At 31.7% G+C, this 21,501-nt stretch overlaps 2 protein-coding genes across 3 annotated transcripts; one reads left to right on the forward strand and one right to left on the reverse strand.

Moving 5' to 3' along the window:
- Nucleotides 1–3,463: 3,463 nt before the first annotated feature.
- Nucleotides 3,464–5,982, reverse strand: LOC133693621 (protein AE7-like 1). The gene is made up of 5 exons (XM_062114865.1): nt 5,778–5,982; nt 5,544–5,647; nt 5,312–5,411; nt 4,321–4,366; nt 3,464–3,941 (listed from the first exon to the last, which is right to left on the reverse strand). Exons 1-5 carry the CDS (start codon nt 5,889–5,891, stop codon nt 3,841–3,843), a joined length of 465 nt encoding a protein of 154 aa, XP_061970849.1. The 5' UTR covers nt 5,892–5,982; the 3' UTR covers nt 3,464–3,840.
- A 4,893-nt stretch (nt 5,983–10,875) lies between these two features.
- LOC133694630 (vacuolar sorting protein 39-like) lies at nt 10,876–18,495 on the forward strand. 2 transcript variants are annotated; one of them, XM_062116234.1, is made up of 12 exons: nt 10,876–11,377; nt 12,160–12,371; nt 13,161–13,292; nt 13,396–13,539; nt 13,828–13,940; nt 14,043–14,478; nt 14,893–15,222; nt 15,733–15,954; nt 16,113–16,355; nt 16,529–16,981; nt 17,071–17,169; nt 17,848–18,495. In XM_062116234.1, exons 1-12 carry the CDS (start codon nt 10,936–10,938, stop codon nt 18,046–18,048), a joined length of 3,027 nt encoding a protein of 1,008 aa, XP_061972218.1. In that variant the 5' UTR covers nt 10,876–10,935; the 3' UTR covers nt 18,049–18,495. The 2 variants fall into 2 exon arrangements, with proteins under 2 accessions (XP_061972218.1, XP_061972219.1); XM_062116235.1 differs by having other exon boundaries at nt 17,772–17,929.
- The last annotated feature ends 3,006 nt before the right edge of the window (nt 18,496–21,501 follow it).

A 21,501-nucleotide genomic window follows, 5' to 3' on the forward strand; every position in this document is an offset into this window, starting at 1 on the left:
CACCAAGCCACCAATACTACTTACAAACAATTAGTTGAAATTTTTAAACTTTCACCAAATTCTACAAAGTGTTCATTATCCATCTGAAATTAAAAAAACAACAACATGAATCAACATTTGACTACAATCGAGAATTAAGCAGAAGTTGAGCATCATGTTAGGTTCATATAATTGCAAAAAAGCATTTGTCACCTCTGTATTCTAAAAAACCTGGATACTGTAAGTCTGGAATGAACCTAACATGAACCTAACATTCTGACTATGCAAAATGAACCAATGGTTTATAACAGATCATACATGAATGGTTTACAGTGTAATGAACCAATTAACAGATTGTAACCTTTACATTAAACTCTACACATTACACTGTAATGGACCAATAAACACTGTTCAAAACTTCAAATCCATTGAACAATGAACAGTTATAACAATTAACATATCAATAGATTGATACATCAGACATATATAATAATTAAGATATCAACAAATTCATCCGACAATAGATTCACTTGAACAATTGAACTTATTATTGAACAATGAACGGATATAACAATTAACATATCAATGAGATCATCTGTCAGAATTGATATAACAGACAACATATTGATAGCTAAATAAAGCAATCAAGATAAAATAGATTGATAGCTGATAATACAGATAAAAAAACTGATAATACATATCAAATCAATCAAGATAAACCAATACATATTAAAGTTATCAATGCTAAACAAAGCAATCACGAACTCAATATCAACACAAATCAACAGAAAGGAGAGAGGGCCAGGGAAAGGGGAGCAAACCTGAAAAAAGATGCAAAAACCCTAGCTGCAAGATGATAGAGAAAGGAGAAGCAGAGATCAGAGAAGCATCAAAGTTTGAAACAAATGTTACAAGTATAACTTACAAGCACATGAAGGCTAGAATTAACACATGGATAAACAGTAAACGTTACCTTGCTGTCTTTTCTTTAATGGAGGAGCCCTTTCTTTCTGCTACAAGTGAAGAGAGACATCAAGGGGTTTTTTTCGGGTTGCAAGTATACTAGATGGATGTGAACATGTGGGTTATTTACTTATTGATCGGCTAAAAAAGAGACAGAATCACAAATACAGAGGACAAGACACAAAGAGGATGAAAATTGAAGGGGAAAGGAAGAAGGCAATAAGACTCTGGTCTGGTGTGGGTGGCGGCTTCACATGTAATGTCATTTAGGGTTAGGTTTTACTGTACTATTTATACCAGGTCATTTTTAACTTTATTTTATGGGTGGTTCAGTTCGGTTCACCAGTTTCAGTGGTAAAACCGAAACCGAACCGAACCGGCGAGATTTCTGGTTTAAAAAATCAGTTTAATTGGTTTTTCATCTTGGTTCGGTTTTCTCGGTTACTCGGTTTTTTTGAACACTCATAGTAACAACAACTTAGATTGAAGGGAGATGCAGCCACCTTCACAACACAATCTTTTGTTCTACCTTGGTAAAGGCATGTTGCTAAGAGGTGTTGTTTTCACGAATGGACACAAGAAATGTCAGCTGGAACTAGGTCATCTTTCAGAAACCAGCCTGACTGTGTGATGAAGGAAGCTGTAGGTGATTACAATCTTAATGACCAAACAAACCAGGACAAAGTTATGCCTGCTCATGTTTCTCCGAGTAAATGAACACAATCATACCAAAATGCTGCCAAAACTTTCCTACCTCTTAACGAGACGGAAGTGATCGAAGCTTTGCTTAATTGACCGAGTGCAGAGATTGCTTGGAAGATTCGTACTGCTCTGTATCTCAGCTGACAGAGAGCTATCAAAAAATCCTTCCACGGTATTAAATTGCTAGCTTTCCATTCAGAAGCCATGACTGCGAAGTTGGAATGGTAACCAACTTTACAGACACCCAACAGACCTGAGCCCCAAGTGGCGTACATGCCAAAAGACAGCCGATTACTTCACCTGAATTGCTCATGTGGCTAGCATACCTTAACCAGGAGCCAATATTACAGTCATGAGCTCGGGTTCAATTAGGTGTCTACAAGATGATTGACCCGTGTTATTATCCTGGTCAAGTTAAATTTTTTTTGAATATAAAAAAATATTTAAATATTGTTAATGTATTTTATTTAACAGGAAAAAAAATTAAATTATGTGAGAGTTTACCCGATATAACTCAATTGACTTTATTAGTTCAAAAATAACTCATACAACCCATGCAAATAATATTTGACTAAACAAAATTTCAAAATTATATCTTTTTTAATATTAAAATAATAACATATTGGATTAACCTGGGACAACCTAGGATAACGTGTCAAATTCATGATACAGTATATGAGATTATGATAACCCTATAAAAAACAAATCAAAACAAATTACGAATTCAAATCCTCAACCAGCCCAAAATTGAAGGATGAGATTAACAAATAAATTAATTAAAAAAAGAACATAAAAAACAACAGGGGTTAATCTACCAAACTTATGACCTGAGTCATCAAACCAAAATGACCTTATAAAAAAATAAAAAAAATGATTTGATTTAACCTGGATTAACTTTTCAAATTCACGACTTTGATCTTGAGACTGAAATAACCTCGTAAAGAGAAAGTCAAAACAAATTATAAAGCTCGATTCTCAATCACTCATGTCGGATCTAATATTGAACAATGAAATTTGTAAAAATCTTAATTAAAAAATGATATAAAAATAAGCCAAGTCAACCCTAGTTAACCGTTAAGAACTATTTTCGGGTCATGCAACCAAGATAATCTGATGAAAAACAAACCGAAACAAATCATAAAACTTAATTCTCAATGAAACACAATATTAAATAAAAAAATTGAAAAAAAAAGTCAATTAAAAAAAGTTAAGAAAACCAAGTCAATTGGGTTAACCTGTCAAATTTACGACTCAGATCATAAGACAGGGACAACCCAATAAAAAAACAAGTTCAATGTTGAAGGATTCGTGACTCGGGTCATGAGACCGATATAACCTTTTAGAAAGAAAATAAAAAAAAAACAACTTGATTTAACCAGGGTTAAAATATCAAAACTCGTGACCTTGATCTGGAGACTAAGATATTCTCATAAAAAACAAAACAAAACAAATTATGAAACTCAATTCCCAACCAACCCAATATTGAATGATAAAATTAAAAAAAAAATCAATTAAATAAAGGACACAAAAAATAACCCGAGTCAATTCAGGTTAACCCATTAAGTACTATTCTTGGGTCATAAGACCAGGATAACCTAATGGAAAGCAAACAAAACAAATCATGAAGTTTAATTCTCAATCAAATCAATATTAAGGAATGGAATTGAAAAAAAAATTAAGAAAAAAAAATGAGTCAACCGGATTAACCCGTCAAACTTGAGATTCATGTCATGAAAATACGATAACTAAATAAAAAAAATCTAATAATAAATAATAAAATTAAAAAAAAATAGTGATGGAAAAAAAATCAAAGAAAAAATGAACAAAGTAAAACACTCCCAATAAGTAGTATTTCATGGGCAAAGGTACAGTCCTCTTTAAGTTTATAGTTAATAAATTACCAGTTCTGCGATATCTGAAATGCCCGAAAGAGCTTAAATATCAGGGACAAAAGCTTCCTATCCGGCATGAAATGCCAAGATTTAACTAAATCAATACAACTTATCACTAGAAAGGAATAAGATGCAGCATACTGCATCACAAAGTTTCTTTGTTTAAAACTGAGCCTCCTAAATACATCCATGCAATTTATCGAAAGAATCACAGCATTCAGAAGATTCAGCAAAAGGTCAGTTTATTGCATTCAACCACCAACTGAAACTGTACAAAGTCTTTTGAGCATGCGAGTGTACTTGGTTAAAGTTCATTGGAGTAGAGGCACTCATCCACAAGTTGACGGAGATTGGGATTCTCCAAGGCAGCAGCAACTCTTTCCTTGTCATTTAACTGCTTATTAACTAAAAAAATTGCAAATTTCAGAAGTGATATTAGTCGGGGAGGCCTAGAAGAATGGAAGGGATCAATATATGCTCCAAATATGGACTCTCATATGCTGAAAGCCAGTATAAAACATAGGTAAAATCATAAACAAGACATACACTTCTATTATCTCCTACATTTATCAAGGTTGAGATACATCAGTCATGGATATAGTTCTGAAAATATTCGATGACAATAACTAGAATGGTTGGATGTACTAACATCATGCATCCATTCTTGCATAGGAAGTGCATAAACGGCCAAGACCAAAGATACATGGGCTAGGTTAGACCCATAAGAAATCAGAAAACATAGTACAGCAAGATGAATTAAAGTAAATGTCAAAATCAGCTTCACCTGCTTCTTCATCAGCATGAGATCCAGGAGCGACTTTAATGTCAACCTGTGGAGAAGTATCATCAGACCCGTGAATGGGTGAGAAATTATCTCATTGAGTATCATTTATATCTTGAAAATTATAAAATGTTGAAGGCACGACGCAGATGAACTTGATTAACCAAATATCATAGCACTTCCAGTTTTTTTCTCCAAGGTACACTAAAGATGAAAAGCCAATCATTAATGGAAGTCGATAGAGATCCAAGGCAGCTAGCCATCCTGAATCACGAGCGAGCCGTCTATGACATAACCACATGACAGCAAATCAATTGGCCACAGATTCAAATACAACCTATACTCTTCAAGGTTAAGTATAATATCATCCAATCTTGGCATTGTAATTATGCAACAATTTACAAGTCATTCAAGGAAATCAATAGTGTTTCCAGCATCCACGATAATAGCACATGAAGATACAGATCAGGAGGTTGAGTAGCAGAGCTTTAAGTAGATGTTAGTTAACATCATCTACATAAAGGATCCAAACTTGAGCCTCTTCCTACAACTTCAAGAGTAGTAGTATGGGTTTTCCAAAGTTTAAGACACTGGCATAAAAGTAACATTAAAAGCCTTGTTCATATTGAAGTATTCTATCAATTCGAAATGAATTAACGCTTCTTCACACACACAAGAACAAAGTAAATTCCCGGTTCAATTAAGTATCAAACATAGTAGATGCTTATTACCAACTAATAATCTTCTAGGAAACTATATACTGCCATATTTACCATAAAGAATCATATGCAAACCAAATTCTTCAGTTTTCGGCCAAGAAATTATATTCAACTCCGGCATTTGAAACAAAAACAAAAGCCTTCAACTTTAAGAAGAAATTAAAAAAAAAAATGAATGAATTCACAAATAATCTAAATCAACAGTGAACCACAGTAAGATATTATATAACAGAGAGTGAGATAAAGAAGAAAATAGCCGTACTTGAAATCCTAACCTTATAATGTGGAGGGAAACACTCTTGTAGTTTCACTCTTAGACACAGACCAATAACTGTGGCCATACTGCAATGTTGTATTGTCGGAGTAAAAGTAATCCTAATAATAATAATAAAAACGTCCATTACATTAAAAAAAAATAAAAAAAAAATTGTAATTCAAGCCCCCATAATTCGGTCCAATAAATAAAAAGCCACTGGCACGAACTATATTGAGCTAAAAAATACTTACAAAATACGACCCAGTTTGTCATCGACGGTGATAGACTCCTCTGATAAAACACTAAGCTGTTCAAGTGAGTATGGATGCTCTGGATCTCTTATATCTCTGACAAAATTTGCTAATTGAAGTCAAAGAATACATTTCTTTAATTCAAAACTTCATTGGCACATAAAGATTTCAAATACATATAAATATAAGAAAGATCAAAAAACGAGGGAAAAAAAGAAAGAAAGAGAAAAGGATATCATAGATATCGAGTGGATCAACAGAATCATCACAGTGAAGATCTTCAGTACGAGCAACCCTTTCTTTCTTGGCGTGAACCACTGGGTTTGCATTAACTAGACCCAAAGTCATCGGTTTCTCTTTGGTTTTCCGTTCGTGTATCTTCTTGTGTTTTCGCTTCTTGTTGCTTTATTCACGGGCTATTTGTCTGATATAGAAAATAAACAGGTGGTGTGATTAGGAGGATTATTATTATATTATTATAATTAATTTTTGTTTGTATAGATTTTTCCTAAAGATTTAGGAATATAAATTATATTTCTCATGATAAATTATACATTAATGATTAACAGCAAAATTCTCTATCAAATGAATGACGAATAGAAAAAAAAAAGGTAACAAAAACATACAAATAAATGAAGAAATAGAGAAAAATAACTAATAAAAAAATTGAATGTTTGTCAATATTATAAAAAGATACCCTTTAAATATTTTTAAATAGTCTTAATGATATTATTTGATAACAAAACAAAAATTAAAATGAGAACGGGATAACCTCATAAAGAAAAAAATAAAAAACAAAATTTGAAACTCAATTACCAACATATCAAACACTAATGGATAAATTAAAAAAAACAAATCAATTTTTAAAAATTATAAAAACAAATTTGATTCTAGTCAGTATGTCGAACTCGTGGCCCATTTGCGAGGTTAGGATAACCTCATGCAAAAAAAAACAAATAAAATAATAGAAGTCAACTCTCAAGCAAACTGAGTAATGAAAGACGAAATTGAAAAAAATTAATTGAATTTTTTTTGAAAAAGACATGAGTCAATTGAGGTTAACTCGAAATATTTGCGACCTGAGACATGAGATTGAGATAATCTTATAGAAAGAAAAGTAATAAAAATCATGAAGTTGAAAGCCCCATAAACTAATGTTGAATGAAGAAATTGAATATATATATATATATATATATATATATATATATATATATATATATATATATATTAAAAAAAAACAATTTAAAAAAACCGAAGTCAAATCGAGCTAATTTTCAAAACTCGTGATCTAGGTTATGATATCAGATTACTCTATAGAAGGCAATTTGTAAAAATCACGAACAAAATTCTCAATCATCCAAAATTAAAAAAAAACACACAAATAGCAATAAAAAAAACAAGGAATAAATATGGTATAAAAATTAAATGAATTAAAACAACGAGGAACAAATTTGAAAATAAAATAAATCAAGAAAAGGGTAAAAATGCAAAAAAAAAAAAGAAATAAAAATAATAAGGATCAAATGTGATAGATAAAAAAATTGAAAAAAAATAAAATTGAAAAAAAATCCAATTTTATAAATTACTTTAAATAAAACAAATAGTAATAAAAAGAACATTGACCAAAATCGAAGAGAAACTGAATTAAAGATATGGATTGAAAAAATTAAAGGGTTTGGCGTGAGAATAAAGAATGATAGAGAAAAGAAAGAAAGAAAAAAGGTTGTTGGCACCAAACCGAAAGTCCATTACCCACACGCGTCATCAAGGAGATCCTAACACCGCCCTAGAAGCAGGCGTTTGGTCATCAGGCAACATTGTACACACATTCCAAAGTGCGCGAGCACTGCCCACACACTTACATATACAATACAACCTCAACCACCTTTTTTTATAATATTTATATTTATTAAAATAATAAATTGTCCTTAAATGCACCTGATATAAGTTAATCATTTGACGTTGTATTTATTTGAGATTGAACTTTATAATTTGTTTCGATTTGATTTCTATAAAATATCACAAACTCAAAAAAATATCTCATCTTTGGGTTGATGCTTGATTTTATGGGTAAAAATTTGACTTTATTGAGAGATTGAGAATTAGGGGATCAAATTTGAAAAAAAGAGAAAAATAGTAGCTCTTTTTCTTAAAAAAAATAATTTATATAAACACCTTTTAGCCTTAAGATTTGTTGAAAAATCTTCTCTACCCTTTAGTTTAAAAATTATATGTTTTGGTTCAAAACTTTATTTTATTCACATTGTAATTACTAAGTTTGAGTGAGAAGCGAAAGAGTTGTTGAAAAACAATAAAGAAAAGAGAAAAAGATTGATTGGTCGAATTCTGCTGATAAAAATGCCAAATTTGGCATCAAAGTGTTCTCATTGAAGAGAGTGATGCAATTTGTGGTGTTTTTGGGCTTCCATGTTGCAAAATAAAAAAAGGATGAGGGTTGAGATAGTTTTTTTTCCTTGAGTTAAATTTGTGTTTCTTTTACCGATTGTTTTTGAGGTTATATGAGTGTTTTTAGGTAAAAATAGATTTAAAATTGAGTTTTTAGGTAAAAACTTATTGAGAGTGATTTTTTTACCATCTATATGGTTGTCAAAAATTAGGTTTTAAGGTCAATTTCTTTTTATCATTTGATTTTTTTTTAATTTAGTCATTTGACACTATGTCTATTGGATATTTGTCTTTATAATTTGTTTTACTTTAGTTTTTATAGGGTTATCGCAACTTAAAAAAAATATCATGACTTTGGATTGGTGCTTTATTTTGCATATAAAAAATTGTCTTTATTGTTTGTAAGAGATTGAATGTTAGGGGACCAAAACCAATAAAAAAAAAATCATAGCCTTTTTTCTAAAAAAATAAATTATGTAGCGCTTTTTAGCCTTAAGATGTGTCCAAAAATCTTTTTTAGTCCTTTTAGTGTGAAAATTATATGTTGTACTCCAAAACTTTATTTTGTTTACATTTCAATCCTTGAATTTGAGTAAGGAGAGAGAGAAAAAGAATCACTGAAAAACAATAAAGAAGACAAAAAGAGAGTTAATTGGTTGAATTCTGTTAACAAAAATAATCAAATATGATATCAAAGTATTTTTATTGACAAGAGAAATGTGATTGTGGTATTTTTAGGCTTTCATGTTATTGAAAAAGGAGATTAAGGTTGAGAGAGTGTTTTTCCCAGTTGATTTTGTGTGCATGTGGTTTGTTTACTAATTTGAGGTTTTTGTGTTGGGGGATTAGTTTTATAAGTTTATAAGTGTGTTTTAGATGAAAATATATTCAAATTTGAGTTTTGAGATAAAAAATTACCAATGATGATTTTTTTTTTATCACCTCAGCGATACGATGATAAAAAATTAGGCAAATAAACAATACATTGTCTACTATGGTAGATGATGTGTTTTTTATGTTATTTTTTTCAAAAATATTTGAGGTCAGGATTAAAAAAATATAAAAGGCTAAATTTATATAATTTTTAATTTATTTAATTAAATGTATGTATTAAATTTTTTATTCAATATTATTTTGTTTATGTAAAAAAATGCATTGAACATGTCTGCGCATTTACCTTTTCGTGTTAAATTTTTTTAATCCGACCTCCAACAAAATACGGGTAGAGCGTTGGTCGTATGAGCCGGCGCGGGTTGAAGCCCCACCGATACCGCTTGGAGGTTATATTCCACGCAGTGTTTTCCTGGTCCAGTAACTTTAATCTGCAATGAAGCAAAATAAACTAATCAATCTCCAGGATATATTTATATTTTTAATTTCAATTGAATCCTTAAAGTTTAAAATTAAACAATAATAGCGTAAAAGGAACATAAACAGATAATACTATCATGCTCCAATTATAATGGCAGATGCTAAGTAATATCACGTACATTTGACGATATTTAATTTTATTTCTTTGCATAAGATTCTTGAAAATCATGTGAATATGATTTTATTTTTTCTCATTCACTGGTAATTAGAATTATAATTCTAAATTAAATTTTGTTGCAGTCATAATAAAACACGTGAATCCATATATAATGGTCGTAGTTATGTTACATATTGTTTTTTAAAGAACTCAAGTATTTATTAATATACATAAATTAAATAATATAATCAATATGCCATTGAAACCTATATTTGTATAAATATATTAAACAAAGATTATTTTTTTTGCAAAATCATAACATATATAAAATTTAAACGATATAAATACTTTCTGAGTTATTAGTTATTTAAATGACAAATCCTTTTTTTTTTATTATTGTTTATATTGACATCTTTTTTACTATATTAAACTATTAATATGCATCTTTTTTTTTTTAATTTGGATTGACTTCTTTATATATTTTTTATGTTTGGATAACAACCTTTTTTATTATCATTATTATTGAAACTCCAACTTTATGAACACTAAATCAATCTAAAAAAACAACTAAAATAATTCTTTAGACCTTCCAAATAACATTTTGATATTAAAATTTATTTTTAAACTCAACTCAAACTCAGTTTATTTTTTAATTTTTAAATATTCAAACTACCCTGGTTGTTTTTGAGTTTTAAAAGTGTTTTTGAAAAAAATTAATTTTTTTTTATTTTTTTGCTTCAAATTAATATTTTTTTGATGTTTTTAAATCATTTTGATGTGCTGATGTCAAAAATAATTTTTTAAAAATAAAAAAAATATTATTTTAATATATTTTTAAATAAAAAATATTTTAAAAAATAATCGCAATCAAACGCCCAAAATTTTTAATTTGATAAAGATATCTTACTAATGTTGATTGAAACTTAATAAAGGGATCTCCAATCATGGTTCATGTGTTCAAATTAAAAGAAAAATTATAAATAAAGGGTTTCAATTTAAAAAAAGATTTATTACTCGCTTAACATAGTAAAAAGAGTGTAAATTAAAAAAAAAAAAAATCTGCATTCAAATGATCAATAATTCAGAAAGTGATAGCATGTCTTATAAGATGATAATTTACAAAAGAATAGAAAACTATTTTTTTTGAATATTAATGATTATTATACAAACAACTAAAAAAAACTAAGGTTTGTTATGAATTTTTTTTTTCATCTTTAGAGTTTTTTTCTTTTTAATTTGATATGTTTTTAGTTCTAATTTTATAAGATAAAGTTTTAAAATTTAAAATGAAATAATTACAATATAAAATACAAAAAAAATACATGATTAATCTCAAACTTTTTAAAATTTTAATCCACTTAAGTGTAATTTTTAAAATAACAAAATAAAAAAATGAGCAAATTATATTTAATTTACTCTTATATTTATAAATGGGGATCAAATTGTAATTAACCGATGTGCTCTATTATGGAACTCTTCTCTGTATTCGCGGAAACGATCAAAAGCTGAAACCCAATAATGGTACACAATGCCTACGATTCCTTCGAGCTCCTCACAAATTGCCCAGACAAAATTGATGCAATCGAATCCTACGGTTCAAAGCTCCTCATCGCTTGCTCCGATGGAGCTCTCAGAATCTACGCTCCAGTGTCAACTATCTCCGACAAATCTCCACCGTCTGATTACCATAACCACGGTGATCAACTTCGAAAGGAGCCGTATTCACTGGAGAGAACGGTAAACGGATTCTCTAAAAAGCCGATTTTGTCAATGAAAGTATTGGCTTCAAGAGAACTGCTCCTATCGCTCTCTGAAACTATCGCGTTTCATCGATTGCCAAATTTGGAGACCATTGCGGTGCTTACTAAAGCTAAAGGTGCTAACGTGTTTGATTGGGATGATAAGCGAGGGTTTCTGTGCTTCGCCAGGCAAAAGAGAGTCTGCATTTTTAGACATGACGGTAATTAGTTCAAAATTTGGTGTGTTTTCTTTCGTTGTTGTAAATGATCATGAAAGACATATAAAAAAACTAGGAGGATTTATCCTTTGTTAAATTACTCGAAAATTTAATGTTATTTTGGCTAATTATAGTGTAAATGTTAGTGAAAGCAATGGAAAGTAGGATAATTTAGTGATTCTTGGAGTTAATAAAACTTCTTTAAAATTTGATATTGTTTTATATGATTATATTGCTACTTAGATAATTAAGGTTTTAGTAATGGTTCTAATTGATTTGAGTTGCAGCCTTATAGTTTTTTAGATCGTAAATTGGATCACATTATTTTTTTTATAGCGGTTATCAACTTTGATTTTGATTGTTGATATTAAGGTGGTAGGTAGTTAATTTGATTGTACTTTTTGCCAAGTAAGGTGCTAAATGTCTTCAATTGATAGTTTTAAGTAGACATTAGGTTACTTGGATTGGAAATCGAGTTGCATGATTCTCTTTGTTTCTTTCATTTCTCATTAACTGATGGGATGTTTTTTCATTAGCTTTCATTTTGAAAGTATATCTTGTGATGTTAAACCAGTATTTTGTCTCAAGTGGAGCTCATTGTAGTGCTGAATGATTGGAACTAATGTTTCTTTGTTAATAAATGATTGGAAAAATACATTTATAAAGTTAATATTAGGTTATTTGGATTGTAAATCGAGCTGTGATACCAAATTTGATTTTGCTAATGTGATAATGGGGTGATAATTTTCTCTTTGGTGGAGCTGAATTCTGAGTTTATTTTTCAGGTGGAAGGGGATTTGTGGAGGTGAAAGATTTTGGAGTTTCAGATACAGTGAAGTCAATGTCATGGTGTGGTGAGAACATATGTTTGGGAATTAGAAAGGAATATTGGATATTAAATTCAACAAATGGTGCATTGAGTCAGGTTTTTCCTTCAGGGAGACTAGCTCCTCCATTAGTGGTATCTCTTCCTTCTGGGGAGCTTCTTCTTGGGAAGGTACTCTCTCTCTGCTGCTGACATTTTCTTGGTTTTATTTGGCTTTTCTTTGTTAATAGTAACTGTTTAATTCATTCATTTCTGCCTTTTAGTTGTTTAATTCATTAGTTAATTATGTGCTTATATTGGTGACTAGATACTCCTGCTGATTTGAAAAATGAGTATTTGTTTCCCCTTTAAGCTTGCCTATGGCTTTCATCTCATGTTTTGATGGCAAGGGTTATGCTGTTGGCAGTTATCGTACGTAAAGCAGAACTGTGTCACAATGAACTTGATATATGTCAATAAGCTACTACTTCTTGAATGTTCATGTTGAATAATGAAGGAAAAATATTGGAGTTACATCACTTATTTTTGGGCTGTCCTGCTTGATTACTTTAATCTCCTTTCTAGTACAACTTTTAGGAACTGCTTAAGTCGGAACATTATTGTTGTTTTTTTTGAAAAACATAGCGATGATGGACTTTAGTCTTTAATGAGCTATGTCCTGCAAGAACACCTGTGCATCATGGGCTTTAGTCTTTAATCAGCTGTTGAAGGTTTTCAATTATCATTGCTATCTCATTGCATTAACAAATGGAATGATTTTTATAACCCTGGACATAAGGAACTTCTTTGCTTGAGAGTTGCAGGTATAACTCTTAAGGGGTTATACATGCGCAGGATATACATAGCCCGTAATATGTATGTCCTGAGCATATTTTCTGTTCTCCCTTGTGCTATTTATTGTCTTCTCTTCCTACACAACAAGAATGAAGCTAGAAACTTTTGTTTTTGTTGCTGCCGCAGGATAACATTGGAGTCTTTGTGGACCAAAATGGCAAGCATCTCCAAGCAGAGAAAATTTGTTGGTCAGAGGCTCCATCTCTTGTTGTCATTCAAAAGTCCTATGCAATTTCTCTGCTTCCAAGACGGATTGAGGTAGCTTAACCACATCAGACACAAAATTAAAATGGAAATCCTCCCTTTCTTTTTTATCTATGTGGCTGTGGATTTGTTCAGAATTTGCCATTAATGTTTGCAGATTCGGTCTCTCCGAGTTCCATACTCATTGATACAAGCTTTTGTTCTTCAAAATGTTCGCCATCTTATTGAAAGCAACAACGCGATAATTGTTGCATTAAGCAATTCTGTCTGTGCGCTGTTCCCTGTTCCTCTTGGTGCACAGGTATTCCCTATTCCTGTTTGTAAAATATTTATATGCTATCTTCTAGTTACTAGCAGTAAAGACATACAAGGTCCACACCTTCCCATTGCTGTCAAGTCCAAATTTTGACAGTTTTTAAGATTTTAAACAAACTGTACAAGACATCTCTCTAAATCTTGTATTCTTATGTGCAATAGCCTTGTCTATAATTGAATCATGCCTTTTTCCATAGCCTTAGCTTAAGAACTCGAAAAGATTATGAGGACATGGTACTTTGGACATAGAACTAAGGGCTGTATTATAGTGCAGATTGTACAGTTGACAGCATCTGGAAATTTTGAGGAAGCCTTGGCCTTGTGCAAACTGCTTCCACCAGAAGATTCAAACCTTCGAGCTGCTAAGGAGGGTTCAATTCACATAAGGTAGATGTTCCATATAGGCTTTTCAAACCAGCATTAGAATCATGATAGTTCCAATCTTAGTTTTACATTTGATTTGAATAAGCTCATGGCATTGCCTTGCAGATATGCGCATTATCTTTTTGATAATGGGAGCTATGAGGAGGCTATGGAACATTTCTTAGCATCTCAAGTAGATATCATCTATGTGCTTTCTTTGTACCCATCCATTGTTCTCCCCAAAACATCTTTGGTTCCAGAACCCGAGAAACTAATTGACATTTCTCAAGATGCTCCGTATCTCTCAAGAGGTTCCTGTGGATTGTCTGATGTTATGGAACCCTCACCTCCAATCCACCTATCAGATTTTGATGAGCATTCGGCACTAGAGTCCAAGAAGATGAGCCATAATACTCTCATGGCTTTGATCAAGTACTTGCAGAAAAGAAGATTTGGCATAGTTGAAAAGGCCACTGCTGAGGGAACAAATGAGGTTGTTTCAGATGCTGTTGGAGATAATTATGGACCTTATGAATCTAATAGGTTTAAGAAATCCAACAAGGTAATAATAGTTAGCTTTTATTCTTTGTTGTTTCATGATTTTGGTGTTACTGTGTTCTAAATATGGTATCAAATGCAATACATTGGCCTTGAATAAGTGTTATGCAGAGATCATATAGAGGGAACTACTTATCTTTGAAAATCTTATTTCTGTGCACGCGTGCATCCCTGTGTTTGGGGGCTTGGGTGACTGAGTAGGAGAGACTAGAGAACCTTGAGCATGTTCGTTGATTTTTTACAGAGATCGAATTCCTACATAACAGATGGTGTTTATCTATCATCTATCATTGTTGTTTCATGCCAATCTACATTCATTCTTTCCACGAATACACTTGTCAAAGCAAGTCTCGGTGTCATGGCTACTTACTGAGTTTAAGTTTACAACCTCCTTCTCATATTCCATTTGGCCTCTCAGGGTCGTGGTAACATTGCCATTAACTCAGGTGCCAGGGAAATGGCAGCAATATTGGACACGGCTCTTCTTCAAGCTCTTCTTCTTACAGGACAGACTTCAGCAGCTTTAGAATTATTGAAGGGTCTTAACTACTGTGACCTAAAAATATGCGAGGAGATTCTTCAAAAATGGAATCATTATACTGCTTTATTAGAACTCTACAAGTGCAACGCCATGCACCGTGAAGCTCTTAAACTTCTGCATCAATTAGTTGAAGAGTCAAAATCAAACCAGTCAAAGCCCGAGCTAAACCCAAAATTCAAGCCTGAATCTATTGTTGAATATCTCAAGGTAAGATCTCGCATTTGGTTTTCTAGCTTGGGTGCTGTTTTTTGTTTAACTGGCGAAACAAGAAAATAGCATTAGACATAAGATTGGATCAACTGCATAAAAGAAAGATCTGGTGTTTTGTGGAACTGATATGTAAAAGCATGGATATGACTGTCAAACATATCAGACAATGTGTTTCTCATTTTATTGTTCCTGCATATTCCTTCAGATGGTTTTGACTAGTTCAACAGTTATTTATCAACTAAAACATGTTCCCTGGCATCTTTGTTTTTACAGAACTTTCTTTTCTAGTCTTAAATTTTTGTTTGTCTTAGCATCAATATTATTATCGTTTTGTGCTTTTAACCATTTGTAATGACGCAAGCAATCTGATGTTTTGCACTAGGAATATCATAAAAGTAATTTTCGGTGTTTCTTTCTGTAACCAGATTATTACTTGAATGAATGAATTAAACCTACAGCTTCTATATGTTCAGTGCTGAATGGATTCTGATGGATTTCTGTATGCAGCCTCTGTGTTGGACTGATCCCATGCTTGTCTTGGAGTTTTCAATGCTTGTTCTCGAAAGCTGTCCCACACAAACTATTGAGCTACTTTTGTCTGGGAATATTCCTGCAGACTTGGTCAACTCTTATCTGAAGCAGCATGCTCCAAGCATGCAAGGCAGATATTTAGAACTGATGCTTGCGATGAATGAAAATGGGATCTCTGGAAACCTACAAAATGAAATGGTAAGAACTCTTGCATTTATCTTTTTTCTTATTCATTCTAATTCACATGGCAAAACAGATGGTGCTGCCAGCCTCACTGTGTTTCGTTGGGTATTGGCAGTGCTCCTGGTAATTTTACTATAAATAGCAGTATTTATCTAACAATTTATTTTTCACAGGTGCAAATCTATCTCTCGGAAGTGCTTGATTGGCATGCCGAGTTGAATGGTCAAGAAAAATGGGATGATAAGGCTTATTCACCAACACGGAATAAATTATTGTCTGCTTTGGAGAGCATCTCAGGGTATAACCCAGAGGCTTTGTTGAAACGGCTTCCAGCAGATGCATTATATGAAGAGCGGGCACTTTTGTTGGGAAAAATGAACCAACATGAGCTTGCCTTATCTCTGTATGTTCACAAGGTATTCTGCATTAAAGATCAATCTGCTTGTTCCTTCTTTTTCATGCATACAAATAATGTGATTCTTTGTTCTTGATCACTATTGGTTGAAAAAGCTACCCAGCTTTAACTAATTTGGGATTTGAGGCTTTGTTGAGTTGAGGTTAGTTCTTACAAGTTCCTTTTACCGTACAGCTTCATGTTCCTGATCTGGCATTATCCTACTGTGACCGTGTCTACGAGTCTGCAGCTCATCTACCATCTGCAAAATCTTCTGGCAATATATACCTAACTCTCTTGCAAATTTACCTCAACCCCAGGAAGACAACCATGAATTTTGAAAAGCGAATAACAAATCTAGTATCCTTTCAGAATACTAACGTTCCCAAGGTAAGTTCTGTGACCGCAGTAAAAGCTAAAGGAGGTCGTGCTACAAAGAAAATTGCTGCTATAGAGGGTGCAGAAGACTTACGAGTCAGTCCCAGTGGCACTGACAATAGCAGGAGTGATGGTGATACAGATGAATTTGGTGATGAAGGGGGTTCTACTATTATGCTTGATGAGGTCCTCGATCTGTTGAGCAAAAGGTGGGACAGAATCAATGGAGCTCAGGCCCTCAAACTCTTACCAAGGGAAACTAAATTACAGGTAATTAATATATGGAAATCACCTATCGACCAACAATTCCATCTTGCTCTTCCATTTGATATTTATTTGCTTTAAAATCTCCTTTGCAGAATTTGCTTCCCTTTCTTGGACCTCTTCTAAAAAAATCCAGTGAAGCATACAGGAATCTCTCAGTAATCAAAAGCTTGAGGCAGAGTGAGAATCTGCAGGTATCCACAATATAAAACATATGCATTCAACTGGAGAATTATCCGTACCGGGAATCTTAACCAATCATGGGTTTGATATAAGAAGATCTAATAACTTGAAGGAAGGTTATATTTATGAAAGATGATGGTAGAATTACGCCATTTAGCTTGCACTGATCATAACTTCTGTTACAGAGGCAATATTGATGCTGGGGTAATGCTTCTACTGTTGCTATAAATCAATGCTCACTGGCATGGCTGTTGAAAAGCAAAACATAATCGACACATTGAAATAATCTACAGAACAATTATTGAAGCATCAATTTGCATAGCTTCTGTGCAAGAGTCAATCTTTTCTTACAATTTTCAGCATAACAGTTGCTATGATGCGCTTGTTTGCATATTGTTGCTTGCCGAGTGCCACTTTACATCAAACCAAGTTTTTATATCAAATTTCTTTGTAAGAGGCAATTTCAATTAGCTTCAAACTGAAGTTAATGTTCCTAATACATTTCATTCTCAAATCAGCGTGATGGTCTTTATCTACAATTGCTTAGTTGTGTATTTTCTTTATGCATTCATTATCCATTCTCATGTTGTTTAATTGGTTCTTTTTTTTACAGCATGGTTGTTGCATCCATGTACTTGGAACAACTATCTGCTCACCGTTCTATTTTTCTTCACAAATCATGTAAACAGGTGAGAGATGAAATGTACAACCGTAGGAAAACAGTTGTCAAGATCACCAGTGATACTACCTGCTCTCTTTGCAAGAAGAAAATTGGAACGAGCGTTTTTGCAGTCTACCCCAGTGGGAACACAATCGTTCACTTCGTTTGCTTCAAAGATTCACAAAGTATAAAAGCTGTGGCCAAAGGATCGGCTCTAAGGAAGCGATGAGGTATTTTTAAGTGGCAAAATGAAATATATTCCTTTATGAATGAAGCTCGGGAATGGCAGTCTCTTTTGATCAGTTTTGAGCACATGTAAGCCTGCCATTGGTTTGCCTCCTGTCCATTCCCAAATCATGCAACTTGAAAACTGCAAGGTGACTTCTCATTCGGCTGCTAATATTTATATTTGAATGTGGACAAGTGTAGACGGCGGCTTGCAATTTGAAGGGCTTGAGATGATTCATATTTACTGACAGGAGCATTATAAACCCTTACTGAGGGTTTCTCTGCTGTAAAATAGTTGTGAAAAAATGGCTTCATGTGACGTGGTATTATGATAGCCTCGTGTAATTCTCCTATGACTTTGACAGTGATGTGCTTGTGAATCATCTGTTTTGTTTCCTGGAATGACAACATGGTAATGATAGCATTGTGTAATTTCCCGTGGTCTAAAGATCATTCTTCGATAGTACTGCAATTTCCCTTCTGAGATTGATGTGTTTGTTGAATGATCTGCTTTCTTTCGTTTCTCCTTTATCCTGCAGTTTGCCTTTCTGGTTCATTGGCTGATGGAAACTGTATTAACTATTTGACTTGTGTGTGGGTTGATTTTTTTAAAAAAGAATTATATATATAGGTGTTTTTGTTAAAAAAATAATCCCAAGCAGAATTTAAAAAGTCCATGAATATATCTAATTAAGTAAATTGAGAATTATTTATATAACAAAAAAAAAATTATGAAGCCTGATCTCTATTTAATTAAAGTTAACTACTTAAATTTATGACCTAGATTATAGACTTAATAGGATTTAACAATTTTTTTTATATAAATTTTTTAAAATTTAAAATAGATATCTATAAAATTGAGAATTAACTATATATTCAAGAGATTGAAAAAAAAAAAATCAAACCAAAATAAATTACATTGCCTAGTTAATAATCAACTAAATATTAAGTGTTGAAATTAAAAAAAAATAAGCAAGAAAATTTTTAAAAATCCAATTATAATAGATAAAAATGAGAAAAGAAAAAAGACCCTAGGGTCTCGAGTAGCCCACACATTTGGGCCTTATTGTTTTTTTAATTTTCCAAGTTGATAATTAATTTATTTTAATCATCTACCTCTTAATTGTTTTTTAAAAAATTAATAGGCAATGCGTACCTTGCCCCACTAAGGCAGAAGACACTTCAGCTATCCTACTTAGGATATTTTAGACCAAGAAAAATAAATTTTTAACCATACTCTGATCCATCAAAATACAGTAAACATATTGTAAAACATATCTATAATCTCTAACAACTCAAAAATTAGCTCCAAAACCTACAATCAACCAAAAAACAAAACATTTCGGGCTCAAATCTACAATTTCAGGCAAGATTAAGGGTGCGTTTATTTCCTGGAAAGTGGTTTCCGGGAAACCATTTTCCAAACTTTCCTGTGTTTGTTTGCATTAGGAAAGTTGATCAACGAAAAACAGTTTCCTGTCAAAGAAAAATTTGGCTTGATTTTCATGAAAGTGTTTTCCTTTTATTTTGGGCGGAAAACACTTTTCAGAAATTGTGAAAATTTTAGAAATATCATATTATTTGCTAATTATGTCAAATTTGGTCCTCAAACTTTTGATTGCTATATATTTTGTTTGAAACTTTTTTTTTCAATTTCATCGCTTAAAATTTGATTTTTATATTAACTTTGGTCCTTATTTTTATTATTGTTATTTACTTTTCTCTTATTATTTTTTTAATTGAAATTTTTTATTTATCAAATTTGGTCCTCATTCTTTTGATTGTTACTTATTTTATTTAAAATCATTTATAAAATTGTAATCATTATTATTTTAATTTCATCATCTTTCAATTTTTTTTATCTGTCAGATTTGATCTCTATTATTTTGATTATTATTTATTTTATTTGAGATAATTTATGAAATTAGATTTTTTTCAATTCCATTCTCATTCAACTTTTTAATTTGTAAGATTTGTTCCTTATTATTTTAATAAACTTGAAAAAAAATAAAACATTTATAAAGTATTTTTCAGCTTATTTTTCATAACATAATCAAACACTGGAAAATATTTTTCAATTTATTTTTCATGACACTATCAAACATCGAAAAACAATTTACTTTCCTAGAATTCACTTTCCAAGGATACCACTTTAAGAAAAAAAACTACTTTCCTGCAAACAAACGAGGACTAAGAAAAAAAAACACTCAGGATAAACTTTTCCCATCGAAAGAAACTCATTGACACTGAAATCAATCTTTTTCATGGTTGGAATTGGTCACAACTGAGATTTTCTCTCTTTACCACCAGAATCAACCTTTTTTCCTTTCAATTTGGTCCTCCACAATTTTTTCCTTTGTCCTAAAGTGTTACAATCTCTTCATATTGCATGATATCACGTGTTCTAGGTGTCTATAATTGTTTTGGAATTGAATGAAATGTTGATTTTAATTGGAGAATTTCTAGTAATTTTTTCAAGAAAAACAAGGATAAGAATAGATGTTGATAGAAAATGGCAGCCCATTTAAACCTACACTTTAGTCATTTGATATTTTTTTTACATGTAAATCTACATTTATTCCTTCTATTTTTGCATTTTTATTTTATGTCCTAAACTTCACTTATTTTATGTTTCATCTCATAGATCTTAAGAAACGAGAAAAAAAAATCATCGAGAAAATTAGAGAAAGAAAGCTCTCGAGTGGTCAGATTTCAGTCATTAATAACTTTGATTTTGGTTTCTATGGGTTTGTCTTTGAGACATGAACTTAATGAAGGTGGTTTCTATCTTCAATGGTGTTAGAAAAAAGTATATTAAAACTATGAAGTTTTTCTTGTTTGATTTGATTTTAAATTTTTAGGCCGATTAGAGTTTGCTTTGTTATTAAAAATAGGATTATAAAAGTTCATGAAATGTTTTTTTTTTTCAATGTGATAGGTGAAAAAATGGTTGGAATCTCAGTTTTTGAGACCTAATAACTTGAATCTTGATTTTCCAGTCATCAGAGTCCCCTCTAGTGATCATAAAAGATGGTAAATAGATGACACATTGTCTACCTAGACAGGTGACGTGTCATTTGCTTAAAAAAAAAAACCAGGCTCGTGGGCTAAGCGTGCATGTCTAGCCCATGTTTCCCTGACCCTTCATTTTTTTTTTTATCTCATTTAACATTTTATAATTATATTATGTTTAGATAATTATCCAATTATGTTATTATGTTCATTTTTTTTACTTTCTAATTTTCAATTATTTTTTTTCATGATGTTAGAAAATACATCACAATACCTATACATTCTTCCTTGCATTAGAAATTAACTTGGAATCCTATTTGCAGCCTGTGTTGAGCGGATAATTGGATACTATATACTATATAATTATACTTGCATATTGAAAAACTTGGGATCATATTGATTAGTACTTAAAAGTGTATTTTTATCAAGGTTTTATATTATC

The sequence above is a fragment of the Populus nigra genome, chromosome 5 (genome assembly GCF_951802175.1).
Source record: "Populus nigra chromosome 5, ddPopNigr1.1, whole genome shotgun sequence".
NCBI classification, from domain to species: domain Eukaryota; kingdom Viridiplantae; phylum Streptophyta; class Magnoliopsida; order Malpighiales; family Salicaceae; genus Populus; species Populus nigra.

What these genes read in the sequence shown, in the direction of transcription:
- LOC133694630 (XM_062116234.1), top strand. Translation starts at nt 10,936, where the DNA reads ATGGTACACAATGCCTACGATTCCTTCGAGCTCCTCACAAATTGCCCA. An exon ending in CTGCATTTTTAGACATGACG is followed by an intron (nt 11,378 to 12,159) that starts GTAATTAGTTCA and finishes TTTATTTTTCAG; the next exon opens with GTGGAAGGGGATTTGTGGAG. An exon ending in GGTTTAAGAAATCCAACAAG is followed by an intron (nt 14,479 to 14,892) that starts GTAATAATAGTT and finishes TTGGCCTCTCAG; the next exon opens with GGTCGTGGTAACATTGCCAT.
- LOC133693621 (XM_062114865.1), bottom strand. Translation starts at nt 5,891, where the DNA reads ATGACTTTGGGTCTAGTTAATGCAAACCCAGTGGTTCACGCCAAGAAA. An exon ending in ATCCACTCGATATCTATGAT is followed by an intron (nt 5,648 to 5,777) that starts ATCCTTTTCTCT and finishes CAATTAGCAAAT; the next exon opens with TTTGTCAGAGATATAAGAGA. An exon ending in TCATGCTGATGAAGAAGCAG is followed by an intron (nt 3,942 to 4,320) that starts GTGAAGCTGATT and finishes CAATTTTTTTAG; the next exon opens with TTAATAAGCAGTTAAATGAC.